The sequence below is a fragment of the Petaurus breviceps genome, unplaced genomic scaffold (assembly GCF_028583685.1).
Source record: "Petaurus breviceps papuanus isolate PSGF00001 unplaced genomic scaffold, PetGlider_PUasm1.0 90903, whole genome shotgun sequence".
Taxonomy (NCBI): domain Eukaryota; kingdom Metazoa; phylum Chordata; class Mammalia; order Diprotodontia; family Petauridae; genus Petaurus; species Petaurus breviceps.
In genome coordinates, this window is record NW_027187376.1 from 8,204,241 (window position 1) to 8,221,670 (window position 17,430).

Sequence of the window (17,430 nt, forward strand, 5' to 3'; positions counted from 1 at the left end):
CCCATTCATATCAGATGGATAACTACTTATTTATGTTGGTTTGGAAAGTGTTCTCCACATACAAATGTACCATCTTCAACAGAATTTCTTTTAAAAAGTCATTTTTTTCTATTCTTTAAAGATAATCAATATTCAAAGTGTTTTTATGTTAGAAAATAAGGTTAAAATATAATTAAATTTAAAGTAAAATATAGTTTTTGAATTGTAAAATCAACCCTATGAGCCGTCTGTATTTATTTAGAACACTAGAAAGTACCTCCCCTATCCCAGTCTTATGAAGTAGATAGTGGAATTATTATTCACCCCCATTTTACAGACAAGGAACTTAAGGCAAAATTACTTCCCCAAGGTTACATACCTAATATGGACATTACTTCTGATTTTTTCTGCCAATTTTTTTTCTCTTCATAGTATATTAATTAGGATGCATTTCATTTAGAGAAAATATAGGATATATTTTGTTTGTATTCAGAAAAGAGCAAGGAGAAGTTACCTGACCTTTGAAATAATTATCACAGGTGAACACAGAGTTTTTATAAGCAGTGCCCTTAATATTGTTTATAAAAGTCAACCAAGGTAGACTTTTGCCATATGAATTGTTAGGTTCTCCAGGGATGGGGAACATGCAACCTCGAGGTTATATGTGTGGCCTTCTAGGTCCTTGGATGTGGTCATTTGACTGAGTCGAACTTTTTTTTTTTTTTTTTGCATTCTGGAGGGAGGCGGGCAGGGGATTTGGTGTTAAGTGACTTGCCCAAGGTCACACAGCTAATAAGTGTTATGTGTCTGAGCCCAGATTTGAACTCGGGTCCTCCTGATTCAAGGGCTAGTGCTTTATTCATTGTGCCACCTAGCCACCCCCTGAGTCTAACTTTTATAGAACAAATCCTTTTTTTAAAGGGGATCTGTTTGGTGAAATATGGATTCAGTCAAAGGGCCCCATTTAAGGGCCTAGAGGGCCACATATGACCTTGAGGCTGCAGGTTCTCCACCCCTGTATCTAGGATTTTAAACCCTTTGTAGATCTGAATCCAAACATAATTGTATCATAATGGAGTTTTATTGCATTTTTCTTCCTGTTCCTATTAGAAACAGCTGCTGAAGGCATTGGCTTCACCTTATGATATGGTCAAAAGTCATTTCACAATTCTGTAATTAGATATTTTTTAGTTTTCCAATGATTAAAAACTCCTGGGCCTTTGAAGTTTCACATTTAATGGCAGTTGCACAGATTCTATTTAATATAATGAGTGTTATGTGGTTATGTCACCTTTGTACTAGTGCCAGCCATGCGATAGCATTACCCGGTCTTTTTTCCCAAAAATTCAAAAATTAATATAAAATCCTTGTTTTTCATTTCTACAGAAATCTTAAATGGAGGAGTATATGTTGACCAGAACAAATTCCTCTGTTATGCAGACACCATTCATTGGCAAGATATTGTTCGAAATCCATGGCCTTCTAATTTTACACTGGTTTCAACCAATGGTAGCTCAGGATGTAAGTATTATCATCTTTTCTATTTTATAAAAATATTTTTTTGCAACATAAAATAGTTAAAACCTATAATTTCTCCAAATACCTGAAAAAGATATATTGAATTTTTAAAATGTTCTTTGAGAAACTTAGAGGTAGGAACCATAAAGTGACCTTCTGTAATTTGTGTTTTACCTATGGTTTCAATTCCCCTGCCCCACTGACCCCTTTCAGAACTATCCTTCCTTTTTCACATTCATGAATACTCTCTTCCTCCCCTATTCCCTCTTTTCTCCTTCCCCACACATAATTATTTCTTAGAAAGGCCAAATCCCTTTCTTCAACTATTTCCTTTCTCATTGTTTATTACTGAAGTATATGACTTCAACTTCTTGTCAGGATTGTACAAGTGAGAATATGAGGGTAATGAATGAAAATTACTTCCTTTAAATAATATTACAAATTACTACTTGTTCCCAAACTTTTATTCACAAAACAAAAAAACCAGAACAGAAGCTTTATGATGGTAAGGATCATGGTTTTGTTAATCTTTGTATCCCAAGAGCTTAGCATAGTGACTAACAGGTGTTTAGCTTTTAATAAATGCTTGTTGACTGTTTGGCTCAATACAAAATTGTGAAAGTGTTTCAAATCTCACAGAAAGGACAACTTGTTGATGACTCCCCATCCTTATATAGGACTCACAGGTTTCAGTGGCTGGTACCAAAACTTGTCTTATTTTTCCAACCTTAAGTATTCCCAGAATTTCATTTAAGTTATAATAAATATCAGCGTTGATTGTGTTATATGCCTTTAAAAACCTCAACTTTAATCAAAACCTTTGAAAAAAATGTTCTATCTGGATTCAATTCTGTCTTCATAAAATGGACTGTTCTCCCCACATTTATTATTACTGACATTTGTATGAAAACATCATCTTTGTCAAGGGATAATCTGGGTTTTATATTTTTCATCTGCTATTATATATTCCCCATCTGAAATCATAACTGTCCTTCTATGGTTCTGTAATTATTTATTGTAGTAGTGATTATATTACAAGCAGGGGATTATGACTTTTTCTAAGACATCATCTGTTAGGGGACAATGACTATATATTTTGACTGGCATTAGTATTGTAATAGGAACATAAATGAACACATTTGATCAAAAGTGACAGCTGATATTACATGTGTATACACATACATATATGCATGTTTATTTCAAACCAAGGCCTAGCATTTTTAAAAAGTGAATCAATGATTTCCATGACATCTTTGATCAGAGATTTGTACTGAGGTTTCATTTTTGTAGACAGTTCCACTTTGTTAAAGATTATATATGTGTATGAATATTATATACACACATACATACACATATATACATATATACACATACATGTTTTGAATTTCTGTTTTGAAATATTGAAGTGAATTAGAAAATGAATGTGTTCATTCTACAGGAGGAGACAAAATCATTTGCTTCTATTACTTTTTGTCTCCTGAAGGAAATGGAGATTTAGGGGAAAAAAGGTACCTTACCCTACCCCCACCTTTTCTTTAAATATCTGAGTGAGAAGGCAGATTGGCTGGATGAAAGGATTGGACTGTTGCTTTCCAAATAATCAGACTGGCCTGGAATGCTTGAATGAGATCAAGCAGGAGTGAAGTCTGAACCCTGAGCCAAGAGGGAAAGATGCCCACCAGCCTCTCAGGTTTTGAAGCCATAGAGGTCTGAGGGGTTTGTTGAACTATCACAGATGGTATCCCTTTTGTGTTAATCTCCTTTTGAGGGCAAATTTGGATGGTTGTGCCTACAATTAGACAACTGTGGCTGCAATTTTTTGCATGCAAATAATTGCAGGTGCAAAAATTGCAAATGCAAAGTGGATGTCATGGTCAATAGTCCTTTAAAAATTAACTTGCCAAATGTTTCTCAAAGCTTTATTCTTCAAATAGCTGTTAAGTATCTTTACTTCCTGGCACATTATATGCCCTGAATGGCATCATATGCATAAATAATGAAACTGTACTGGTGCCCATTTAGAGAAATTCAATGAGTGCATGTTATATTTTCATTCATTAGTGGTGTCTCATTATTTAAACCAATTTATGGTAAGGTGATATTTACAGTAGGAGACCACATTACTTATTCTGTTTAAGATAAGTCTAAGAAATTATATGTAAGCTACCAAATTGATTTATTGCAAACACTTAAAAATTTCTGAATATTCAATTTAATGAGAATATCACAGTACAGCAATATCTTCTGGTTGTCACCTATTTAGATCTTCTTATGCTCAAAAATATATTGATATGTTCTAGCTATTACTTTAAGCTATCATTTGATGGATAAAAATTAGTGTAATTCATCTTGTGATCTAATTCATGGGAATTTAAGAAAGAAGTTCACACTTTTTAACAGGACAAAAAAAAGAAGTCAGGAATACCTGTGTTTTTGAAAATACCTTCCCTATCTTGTCACAAAATATTCAATCATGTCTAAGCAAGAATCAGAGTTCTAGGTGGGATAGATTGACCATGGCACAACCAATGAGATATATCTTATAGTCATTGTTTATAACAGAAGACCTTCATTCATATTAAGAGAATAATTTGCGGCAGCTAGGTGGGGCAGTGAATAGAGCACCAGCCCTGGAGTCAGGAGGACCTGAGTTCAAATGTGTCCTCAAACACATAACACAAATACTGGTTGTATGACCTTGGGCAAGTAACTTAACCCCAATCACCCTCCAGAAAAGCACAAAACAAGAGAACAATTCATTCAATTTGCTATCTTGCTCTAGATGTGCACCATCTCTATTTTAATGCATGTAGTTCAGTTCATTAATATGTTCATTAAGTATGTGTAACATACATACACAACGAGTCCAACTTGATTTTTTTTTTTCATTTTCCTGGTTTATCTAACTTAATGACTGGTTGAATGCAAAATGTATGCTAAGAAGAAAGTGCTAAACTCTTCTGAAAATCCTTTAAAGAGCATGTGCCTGGGAATAGAAAAAAAAATGTATTCTAGCATCATGCTTACGAGCATATCTGATTTGTTTTTGTTTCTTTAAAGTTGGCTTTCTAAAGGTAAGATTTTTAAAAATACATTTTAAAGATTATTTTTTAAATTTTGAGTCCCAAATTTTCTCCCTCCCATACCCCTCTCTAGTCACTGACAAGCCAAGGAATCTGATATCAATTATTCATGTGAAATCATGCAAAATAAATATTCATATTTACCATATTTTTTTAAAAATACAAGAAAAATAAAGAGAGAAAAATATATTTTAATTCACACTCAGAGTTCATCAGTTCTCTCTCTGGAAGTAGATTGCATTTTTCCTATCATTAGTGCTTTGGAATTATCTTAGATCATTGTATTGATCAGAGTAGTCAAATCTCTCACAATTGATCATCATTACAACATTGCTGTTACTGTATGTAGTGATCCTTCAGTTCTTATTTCACTTTGCATCACTTCAGATTGGTCTTGCCATGTTGTGTTTTGTTTTTTATCAGAAACAATCTATTCATCATTTTTTATAGCATTGTAGTACTTTATCACCATCATATGCCACAACTTTTTCAACCATTCTCTACTTGATGAGCATGGCCTTGATTTCCAATTCTGTCACCACAAAAAGAGCTGCTATATATAGGTCTTTTCCTTTTTTCTTTGATCTCTTTGGGATACAGATCTAGTGGTGGTATTGCTAGCTGAAAATGTATGCACAATTTTATATTTTTTTGAGGATTGTTCCAATTTTTCTCCAGAATGGTTGTACCAGTTCATGGTGCCACCAGCATTTACAGGCTTACCTTTTCTTTTCTTGATCACCTCAAGCATTTGTCATTTCTGATGGGTATGAGTCGGTACTTCAGAGTTGTTTTAAAATGCATTTTTTTTTTTTTGCTTTTTGGAGGGCAATTGGGGTTAAGTGACTTGCCCAAGGTCAGACAGCTAGTTTTTGTGTTAAGTGTCTGAGGCCGGATTTGAACTCAGGTCCTCCTGACTCCAAGGCTGGTGCTCTATTCACTGCACCACCTAGCCACCCTGGATAACCTAGGGTGCTTGCTATTACTTTGTCAAGTTTTTATTTTTAAGGAATTATTTCCCTCTCCAATTTGACCAATTCTTCTTTCTAATAAGTTCTCCAGGGAACTTTTGTACCTCTTTTTTTTCATTTGGTATATTTTATTTCTTGCAGAGTTCTTTTCTTCATTCAATCTTTGTGCTTTTTTTTTTTTTAATCTCTGAATGCATTATATTTTTAAGGTATTATTTTCTTCACTGTTTTTGTGCTTCTTTACCAGGCTATTAATTTTTTTCCCCTAATTTTCTTGCATTACTCTCATTATTGTTTTCTCTTTTTTTCTCTATCACTCATCCCTTTCTTTAACTCTCTCAGAAATTATTCTTGGTTCCAATTCGCATTTTTTGAGGTTTTGTTTCTAGTTCTTTTCACATTGTTATATTTTTCTGACTTTATGTCTTGGTGTTACCTGCCAGCATTATAACTTGGGAGAGGTATGGCCACTGCCCTCCTGGTTTTTACCCAGGAAGGGTCCCTGATCTCCTGCAGCCACAAACTCTAGAGATTTCTTTGCCTTGGAACTATGACCAGGGCATTGCTGTCTTGGGACCAACCATCCCCTGCCCCCCATGCTTCTCTCCACCTGGAACTGTGACCTAGAACTATAAACTAGAACTTCATATGGGGAATAGAGCAGCCAATCAGTACTGATTATACCCAGTTCTAACAACTGTAACCTGTAATCTCTTTCTGACTATTTGCTTGATCCTCTTACCATCTCTGGACTGAGAGCTCACAAAGCTGCTGCTGCTGCTGCTGCTGCTGCTATGGTTGCTATACCATGTGTTCGGTCTGGACAGACTTTCACCTTATTGTCACAGATTTCTTCAGTCGATTTCTTAAATTTCCATAGGCTAGAAAAATGTCTTGCCCTGACTTTTTATTGACTCTACCACTACAAAATGTTATTTGATACATTATTTTAAAGTTGTTTGAAGAGAATGTTAGGAAAGTTCAGCTGGGTGTTTGTTCCTAATCTATCCTCTTGGCTCCATCTAAAGAGAAGTTTTAAAAGAATTTTCGATAAAACATCATACAAAGAGACAGTAAGAGAGCACCTAGCTGCCCTTGCTGAATTCCTGTCATCTGGGTCAGATGAAGTATATCACTATGGTCCTAAAAGAATTTTCATGGGAAAAAAAACAGGAGTGGCTAGGTAGTACAGTGAATAGAGCACCAGCCCTGGAATCAGGAGGAATTGAGTTCAAATTTGGCCTCAGACACTTAACACTTACTAGCTGTGTGAACTTGGACAAGTCACTTAACCCCAATTGCCCTGCATTCCGCCCTCCAAAAGGCAAAAAAACAAAAGAGTGATCACTGAATCCCCATCAGTGATTTTTAAAGGATCATGGAAAATGGGAGATAGCACGGAATTGAAGAAGTGTAAATGCTCTAATTTTCAAAGAAAAGAGAACAGAGTCCTAAAGCTATGGAACAGTGAGCTTGTCTTTAATTTCTATGAATATTCTAGAATAGACCATTAAGTAGATAGTTGGTAGAAATCTAGAAATGGAGGAATGATTTCATAGATCCTGAATTGACTTCACCAAAATAGAACATGTTAAACTATGGTCATCTCTCTCTCTCTCTCTGTCTCCCTGTCTCTCCGTCTCTCTGTCTTTGTCTCTCTCTGTCTCTCTCTGTCTCTCTGTCTCTGTCTCTCTGTCTCTCTCTCTCTCTGTCTCTCTCTCTGTATGTTAGGGGGAGGCAAGGGATTACTAATTTACTAGATGACTGACATTATGGAAATATAGTTTGATAATGTATCTCAAACTATTTTAATTCTTTATTTTTATTCTTTATTCTTATTAATTCTTTAATTAACTATTTTAATTCTTTAAAAAAATAATTTTTAATAGCTCAAAGTCAGTATAATGGGAGTTCCTCCAGGAAATACCCTGGGGGGGGGCTATCTTCTTGGCCCTATACTCTTATTGATATTTTTTTTTAAAGCAATCAGGGTTAAGTAACCTGCTCAAGGTTACACAGCCAGTTATTTCTGGGTGTGGTGCTGAGTATCTGATCCCAGACCCGATCCAGGTCATCCTGACACTGGAGCCGGTGCTCCTACTCGCTGAGCCACCTGGCCGCTCCTATTGATATTTTTTTAATCAATGATTTGGATAAAGGTATAAGTACCAAGTTCTCTAAATTTACAAATGGCCCCATGCTGAAATAGCAAAGACCCTGGATGATAGATGTATCAGCATGGAACTTAATAGCCTAAAGTCTTGGACTGAATGAAATAAGACACAATTTTATTGGAAAGAAATTTAACATCTTGAATTTGTGTTTCACAAATTAGCTTCAAAAGGATTGACTAGGGAATCCTTGTTGAACAGTTGAACAACTATTGTTCTGAAAAGTTCTGGGAGTTTTAGTGAATCTCACACTGAAAATGAGTTAACAATGTCATAGAGAAACCAATGAAGCTAATGCACTCTTGAAATACATTGAGAGGAATAGATTTCAGTATGAGAAGTGATGGTCCCACTATACTCCACTCTTGTCACACCTCATCTGGAGTTTTATGTTAATTTATGGGTGCTAAAATTTAAGAAGGCCACTGATAAGCTATGACCCACCAGCTTCCAGAGGGAAAACAAAAAGGCTAATGACAGGCCTTAATTCTGTATCATATCAGGACTGATAGAAGGAATGAGGAATATTTGATCTGAAGAAGAGAGAAATTGGGGAGATGTGACACTTGTCACCAATATTTGAAGGTCTGGGATGTGAAAAAAATTAGACTTGTTCTATTTGTCTCTAGACAATGGAACCATAAGTGATGAGAGACAATTGCAAAGAATTCGATTTAGTTTTGATGTTCACAAAAAATTCCTAACAAATAAAGTCAAATAGAATGCCAAAGTGGCATTAACTGCCTACACAGGTGGTAGCTTCCTTCAATTTCAAAGCCTTCAATAAGAATCTGTATGACCACTTGTGGGGTATGTTTATAGTAGAGACTTCTTTTATGTATGAATTTGACAAAAGGAAGGCTTAGTCTCCCAACTTTTAATTCTGATTCTGTGAAATGTCTACAAGCACATCAATTTCAAAGTTTAATCTAAGTTCCTTGTAAATGATGACTTTCATTTATTTTTATTTAGATCTGTGGCACCTAGTATAATTCCTGCCATATAGTAGTCATTGAGTCAACATTTATTAACTGATTACTATATGCCAGGCACTGTACTAAGCTCTGGAGATACAAAGGAAAGCAAAAGACAGTTCTGGCCCTCAAGGAACTCACAGTCTAATGGAAGAGGTGGAACACAAACAATTATGCATGAACAAGTTATGCACATGATACATTGGCAATAATCAACAAAGGGAAGGCACTAGACTTAAGGTGATAAGGGAATGTTTCTTGTAGAAGGTGAGATTTTAGTTAGGACATGAATCCAGAAAAGAGAAGAGGAAGAGATGAGGAGGGAGTACATTCCATGCATAGGATACAGCCCATGAAAATACATGAAATCACTAGATGGAGAATCTTGTGTGAGGAGCAGTAAAAAGATCAGTGTGACTAGATCACAGATAATTTAGAGTAATATACAGTATAAGAATACTAAGAATGGAGGGGGAGATAAGTTTTGAAAGGCTTTGAATCCAAATATTAGATTTTATACTTGATTTTGAAAAGTTTATTTGATTCTGAAAAGGAGCCACTTAAATTTATCAAATGACAGAGGGAAGTGGAAGGATGAAACAGTAACCCATGTAGTTTGATGATAGAGTGGAGGATGAACTGCAATGGGAGAGACTTATGACAGGAAGACTAACCAGCAGTCTATCACAATAGTTTGGGCGTGAGGTGATGGGACCTGAACCAAGGTGATGGCAGTGTATGAGGAGATAAGAAGGCATATGGGAGAGATTTTAAGAATGTAATATCTGCCTGAAATGAATTACATTGAAAATGAAGGGTGAAAGTGAAGAGTCAAGGATGGAATCTAGGTTTGGAGGCCAAGTGACTGGGAGAATGGTGCTCCCATGAATAGTAATAGGAATGTTGGGAAGACTGGAGGGGTTTTGGAAAAGATGAGTTCAGTTTTGAACATATTTAGTTTAAGATACATATAGTGCAACCAGTTTGAAATATCTAATAGGCATTTGGAGATATAAGACTAGAGGGGAGAAGAGGTTAGGTCTGGACAAGAAGAACTGAGAATCATCAGCATAAAGATGATAATTGAATCCATGGCAGCTGATGCAATCACCAATTAAAAGAGTATAAGAAGAGAAGAGAAGGGAGCCCAGGACACAAGTGTAGTTTGTGGATTTGATCTGGATGAATATTCCTCAGAATTAGAATGAGTGATCAGATACGTAGGAGGAGAGCCAAGAGAGGAGAAAAGTACCATGAAAACCTAGAAAGAAGAGAGTATCTAGGAGAAGAGGGCGATTGACAGTGTCAGAGATTAATAAATACATATTGATTGGGTGATAAGTACCCATTAGATAGATGATAATATTATACTAGATAGAAATCAGCAGAGTGACAAGGGCTAGACATATAGATTTGGAAATCCTAAACTTTTTGTAGCTGTTGTTCGGGCATTTCAGCCATATCCAGCTCCTCATAACCCCATTTGGGTTTTCTTGGTGAAAATACAAGAGGAATTTGTTATTTCTTTCTCTAACTCATTTTACAGATGAGGAAACTGAGGCAAAGTGTTAAGTGACTTGTCCAAGATCACACAGCTAGTAAATATCTGAGGCTAGATTTGAACTGAAGTCTCCCTGACTCTAAGCCAGGCACTCTATCTGTTGTTCCACCTATTTTAACCTTATATATGGTTATTTAACCATTAAGGGATGATGAGTTTCCATTGAGAGTGTGATGAGGAAGAAAAATAAATCTTGAGAGGAAAGAATATCCAAAAGGAGAGAGCAGTCAACAGTGTGAAATGCAGAACAGTGGTCAACTCTTCCCCAGCTTCTCCCTAAAGGAGCTAGCAGGACTCTTTTGCAAGGATTCTTTTATGCTTCTTTTAAGCAGGTAGGGGCTGTGTCTATTTGTTTTTGCTAACTTGGAGAATCAGAACATTTTGCCAAGAATTGCATGGGTTGGGAAAGAAATTTTCATCTAAGGCTAATCTCACATTCTTGTGGTCACCGCTGCCACTTCGTGACACCTCGTGTTTTTTTATGTTAGTCTTTTAGTTTGCATCTCTGCCCTCATAGGACTGAACACAAAAGCAGTTATTCACAGCCTCACCCAGACAGGCAGAGAGAAACTATGCACATGCCATCTTCATGCAAGGTGCCATTCTTTATCTTTTCTTTTATCTTCTGCTTCACCCTTTTTTTTTTTTAATCTCATTCTTCAGCATTGTTCCTCAATACACAAGGACTCTTTCACCATACCCAGTTCTCTTGGGCAGGGGAAGATACCATAGAAGCTTAGGGAATAGAGCAAGCAAAGACTTGAGTCTTTGTAGGAGAAGGTAGGAAAGCCCCGAGTGAAATCATCTCAAAGATCTTGTTCTACTTCTAAATTCTATAAAATGAGTCTATGTTGTTCCCAAAAGATTGTCAATGCATGAAGAAAACTATTTTTGCTATCAGAAATAATCAGCAAATTCAGTACAGTATTTAGAAGTGAAAAGAAAACCACAAACTGATTTTTTTTTCCTGGAGTGAAGATTCTCAACCATTCATGTTGTGAATTTGGGAAACTGGGGTCGCTTTTATCTTTTGGTCTGACTCCCAGATCTACCCTCTTCTGTTCACTTCTCCAAAGATCTTCATGGTATGCATGTGCCATTTTAAAAATAAACAAAAAGGAGTGGTCTTCTAATTTAAAGTTTTCATTTAATATCTTTAACCATTAGAGTCACATAATCTAAAGAATCAAATGGATTTTGATTTAAGCACGTTATTAGATGCTCAAGTGTTTGATGTCCTTTACTTTTTTGGGGACAATTACTTTTTTGCCACTGTATAGACTTAACATAAGAAGGGCAAGGGGCTGGGGGCTATTAAGGGGGAGGTGGAGGAAGATGCAGATTTAAGCATGACAAAGAACTGAAATTGACTTTGGTGATGTGAGAGAATTATCCTCATCAAATTAAAACTTGCTCTGGATCAAGAATCCAGATTCAGTTTGTACCTGTTCCATGTTGAAAAACAATTGCAAATATTTTGCACAGCAGGTTCAAAAGGGAAAGCACAGGATGAGTGAGACAAATGTTCAAGGTATTTAATTCATCAATATGAAAATGAATGAAAACCTGCTGTTTGTTTACTCAGCATTGTTCCTACCATTTTTCTATGATTTGCTGTAAAATGAGCAACGATTTTTTTAAGTGTCTGGATATTCTTCGAGCCACTGGGGAAAGCAAACTTCATTAATATTCAAGAATCTCACACCATCTTAATAAAGAAAAGCAAATCACAGCAAACAGTGGCCAAGATGGCAACACTTATTAGGGTTACCTTTTTTTCATCTATTTCTTGTAACTTAAAGCAATACCTCCTTTGAGAAAAGACTGAGGGGGGAGAAGGGAAGAGGCTTTGTATAAATGATTAAAAGAAGGTATTTAAAATCAGGGTTTCTTTTCTTTTCCAGTCTCAGAATAGGGATATAAGAATTTTTATTTATTTATTCCTTTGGTACCAGGAGGAAAAAAAGAACAAGACCTGAAGTCTGATCTCACTGCTTACATCTTAGAGGATTGGAAGTGCTTGGGGTGGGGTAAGGAGGATAGTAATAGCCTTTCACTCTCAGCCCAGAAGAGGTAGAAAATAAGGAAATCTGAAACACTAGCTGGCTTGAATCTTCTTTTACTCTCTCCAAAGAGAAATATTTCTTGTTGTTTCTTGTGAATCCATGGTGTATCATGGCAAGGACATATCTTGTTGAGTTGATATATATATATATATATATATATATATACTTTTATGAGTAGCAGTGGCTACAGCATGCATCTGCATGCATATTCCAAACATGCATATATACACAGAATCTTCTCTATAATCTGCTTTCCACACAGGTTTGAAAATAATTTTCCTAACCTATCCTGATTATATCAATTCTCAGCTGGAAAACCTTTGGTGACTTGCCATAGCCTCTCGGATGAAATAGGATATGTTCATAGCCTGGCATTCAAGGCTCTTCACCGTCTGGTTTTCAGCTCCTTTTCCTCCATCGTTTCCCGCATCTGTGTTCCACCTAAAGTGGACTACTCGTTTTTCTCCACATTTAGCACTCCACGCACCTTCTCAGCATCTCCTGCAGTTCCTAGAAGGGACTTTCTCCATATGAGGCTCTTTCAAAATGTTTGTCTTTCCATAACTCACCTAAGGGGCCAGTTTTTCTCCCCATAAATCTTGCTCTACTCGCCCAACTCCTGGGTGTTATGCTCTCTCCTTTCTTGATTTCCTTGGTATTTTATTTGTATGCAAGCTGAATTCAGTCATTAAAATGTACACTCCCTGAGGACAAAGACTGATTTTGTTTTATTATTGTTATGTATGATAGATATTTTTATCATATGGTTATTAATAATCCCTTTCTTTTGTAATTCCTAGGGCCTTGCACACAGAAGGCATTTGCCAAATTTTTGTTGAATTAAATAAGTAAGCCAAGAAATTATATAGAAGACATACTTCTTAATTTTCTACTCAGATATATATGTTGGAAATAGGCAAGAAGAGATAAATAAATGAATGGAACAGAAAGTAATATTAATTATACATATATTTATATATTCTTTTTTTTTCTTTTTGGAGGGCAGTTGGGGTTAGGTGACTTGCCCAACATCACATGGCTAGTAAGTGTTACGTGTCTGAGGCTGGATTTGAACTCAGGTCCTCCTGACTCTAGGGCCGGTGCTCTATTCACTGCACCACCTAACCACCCCTGTGTATATTCTTTTAACACCATTTCTTTCCTCTCTTTACCTTATTCTTGTTTCCTTAGCACTTAGCACAGTGCCTAGCACGTAGCAGGTATTTAATAAGTATTTATTGACTATCTACTAACCACTCCTTTCCCAGAGATTCTCTTCTATTTCTATATGATTTCTGTATATATAGGCCACATCAACAACTAAATAGCTAAAATATATCATAATATTATTTTTTGTAACCACATCCTCAAAATCTGCTCTATGAATAATGGAGAATTTGTATTTGTTTGTATATACACACATACGTGTGTATACCTATACATGCATCATGCATATATGTATATACACATATACATATATATGTGTGTGTGTCTATATATAGACATACACATATATGGTCACAAGTATATGGGGATATCTATTGTAACATAATTGATATGGATCTTCCTGGCTTTGTATGGTTTCCCATAGCTAGACGTAAATGTAAAAAATATTAAAGAAAAATAGATATCATATAAATTTTAATAATTTAATGAAGTCTTTAAAATAATAAATGGTTTACATTAATCCTTACATAGTTTGAATAAAATAATGTGGAAATATCTATATGGTTTTGCCATTAATAAGTTAGCCTAAGAAATACAGTTCATAACATGTGCTGAACACTTAATTTTATTTAGTAGTAAAATACAAAAGGGGTAAAAATTCATAGCACTTGCTTTCTGGGTATAAAGGCCCAAAATAATATTGCTAAGAAATATTGGATAATTATCGTCACAGAAGTCAAAATCATTAGGATATAATTGTTACTCTATTCCTTTGTAAAGTTTTTGTTGGTTTCTTTTTTTTTTTAGTATGTTACATATATATGTTATAAGATACATATTTTCTACTTTTGCTAAGAGAAAACAACAAATTCTACAAGCCCATAAAGATGAAAATATAGGGACATTGACCGACTTTTCTGAGAAAATAAAAAGAGAAAACAAAAGACACCCTTTAGATGAGAGGACACCTGCAGTTTCTTTTTTTTTTAAACATTAGCTAAAATTATGTCCAAACCACTTAAAATCTAGAAAAATTTTCATGCAAAGATTGATATTTTAAGTCTTCTATGTTGAGTATCACAGCTAAACTCAACCTAAAATACTAGCTAGGATTTTATATAGAGTTTACATGTTAACAACCTCAAAGTCATTCTAAAAAACAAGACTTGTGAAAGAGATCTGAAAAAAAAATGCATGTCAGATGTATCCTGGCATTGGTAAAATGAAATAAGGATTGTGAGACATACAGCTGACTGACCTAGTAACATAGGTATAGATAAGAAATAACCAGAGGGAGGAAATCCTGAGCTATATAACTATGGTTCTTTTTATTTTTTTCCTGAAAATATGATCTCTTTCCTGACTTGGATGTGTTCTCTCTTAAAATAGGTCACTGGTACAGTGGATAGGGCTCTGGGCCTGGAGTGAGGAAGAACCTGAGTTCAAATCTGACCTCAGTTAAAAGTTATGGAACTTTGGACAAACCATTTAAACTTTGCCTCAGTTTCCCCATCTATAATATGGGGCTAATAACACCTACTTTCAATAGTTTTTCTGAGGTCAATGAGATATTATACATAAAGCTCTTAGCATAGTGTCTAGATCATCATAAGTGCTATAGAAAGTGTTATATAGTTGTTATCATTATAGTACTTAGGAAAGTGACTGGCAAATAGTAGGAACTATATAAAATGCCTATTCCCTTCCTCGGTTTCTTTCCTGGTGTCTGGTATGTCTCTAACTCTGTAACTGCTCCCTGCCCTGACACAAATCCTTTCAAATACTTCTACCAGGTGCATCCCTGTCCTCCTTAGTGGAATTCAAATGCCTAACTAGCCTGTAATTCCTAAAAATCAGATGGAAGATTGTGTCTAATAAGGAGCACACTGCCTTTCTGAAGTATTTACATTTCAATAGTAGAATCTAAAAACTTAAAATCCAGGTAGGTGGTGCAGTGGAAAGAATGTTAGGTTTGGAGTTAGGAAGACTGATCTTCCTGAGTTAAAATCCAGCCTCAGATGTTTACTAGATATGTGACCTTGGGCAAGATACCTAACTCTATTTGCCTCAGTTTTCTTATTTGTAAAATGAACTGGAGAAGGAAATGGCAAGCCATTCTGGTATTTTTGCCAAGAAAGCCCTAAATGGGATCACAAAAAGTCAGACACACTGAAAAACAATTAAAAAAAAGTTTAAAGGCCTTCAAGACACAAACCAATGACTGATTTGTGACCAGATAATGCATGTATTAACTTGAATTCATTCAGCACAATTCACGGGGAGTCTATGATTTTACCAACCACTCTACCAGGGATGAGGATTGAAGGATTAAAAAGAAAAAAAAAATGTACCTGCCATCAGGGAATGTACTTACTGCTTGGGAGAAATAACTGGTACACGGACCTGTCAATAAAAAATGCACATCAGGTACAATGTAGTGGTGTGTGTTGGTGGGGTATATAGAGTGTGCTGCGTGTCTCTGGAAAGCCAGTGTCATAGGAGCTGGTGCTTCATTAGTTTTGGAGGAAAACAGAGGTTCAAAAACCCTGGGGTTAAGCAGTGTAAACTCCTATCACCTATACCAGGAAACAGCCCAGGCCAAACCACAGAAACTGGGGAGCTCAACAGCTGCCTAAAGCTTCATCTGGACAAATCTCTCACCTCTTCCCAAAGTAAGCCCCCAAAGTAAAACCTCACATCAGGGTATTTATAACCTTCTCCTGGCTCAGAGACCATCACAACCCTCTTGACCCACTGCCCAATCACAAAGTAACAAGGTGTGGGCATTCCTGAAAAAAAAGAAAGCCTCCTGCCACAGGCTCCATGTGACCATATTCAGTCTATTAGGGGGCAGAGCATATCTTCAAATCAGGGAAGGTTCTCAGATTCACTTAAGACTATCAAGGGATCAAGGGGCAGGGAAGATCTTAAGATTCCCATTATACTACACTATCTCTGAAATTATCTTCTTACTCTAAAATCCTAAGAGTCTTCTATTTTTAAGATTTTTGGGGGAGGGGAGTGGGTGGGATGAATTCAAAAGTAAATACTTTGGAACATTACCATAATGCATTTTGGATCATCTTCTTACAAACACCATTAATTTTTAAGACATGTTTCCATTCCTTAGCCACAGTGGAGGTAGGATCAGGACCGTTTGTTGATGCTGGTTTTCTTTTTTTCTATAAGGATTTTACAGGTTTTGTTTGTTTTGTTCTTCAACAGTTAAATTTTCAGATGATGGAAGGTTAGCCACATGAGGCATGATACTTTTCTGGCTGATAGGCTTCAAGAAGGTTTAGCTTAAAACACTGTCATGGAACCACCCAATTTTTTGCAATTTCTTACCCATTTGTCTTTGTTATCTGTCTCAGTGAAGTCTTATCTCCTCAACTCACTGCCATAGGATATTATTTAACAAAAGGCTAATCTTGATTTCACATCTTAAGAAATAAAAATGAATTTCAAAAGATTAAAGACCTGACATACTGGAAACAACTGTGGGTCAGAAGAAATGTTGTTGAATCCTGTCTGTTACTAATTATCAGGGGCTTTAGGCAAGTCCCTTGAGTCCTCTAACCTTTGGTTTCTTCATCTGTAAAATGAGAGTTGGGATAGATCAGCGGTTCTTAACATGGGTTCAGTGAGCTTAAAAAAATCATGTTAATAACTGGTTCTCAATATAATTGATTTCCTTTCCAATCCTATGTATTTTATTTTATGCATTCAGAAGTGCTATTCTGAGAAGAGACCCACAGGCTTTTCCAGATTGTCAGAGTGTTTATGACACACTCAAAAAAAGATTAAGAAACCCCAGGCTAGATGACCTCTGAAGTCCCTTCTAACCCTCACATTTTATGAGCCTGTAATTATGAGGTCCCAAATCAGGTTTTCTTTTTGATATTTCACTCTGAAGCCTACTTTCCCCCAAAGAGATAGA

General features: G+C 35.9%; 1 protein-coding gene across 1 annotated transcript in view; it reads left to right on the plus strand.

Moving 5' to 3' along the window:
* Nucleotides 1-17,430, plus strand: part of ERBB4 (erb-b2 receptor tyrosine kinase 4) — a 1,413,192-nt gene that overhangs the window by 927,605 nt on the left and 468,157 nt on the right. Inside the window, exon 4 of the mRNA XM_069075217.1 lies at nt 1,366-1,500. Coding sequence (XP_068931318.1) covers nt 1,366-1,500 — 135 coding nt within the window. The remainder of the gene's footprint in view (nt 1-1,365; nt 1,501-17,430) is intronic.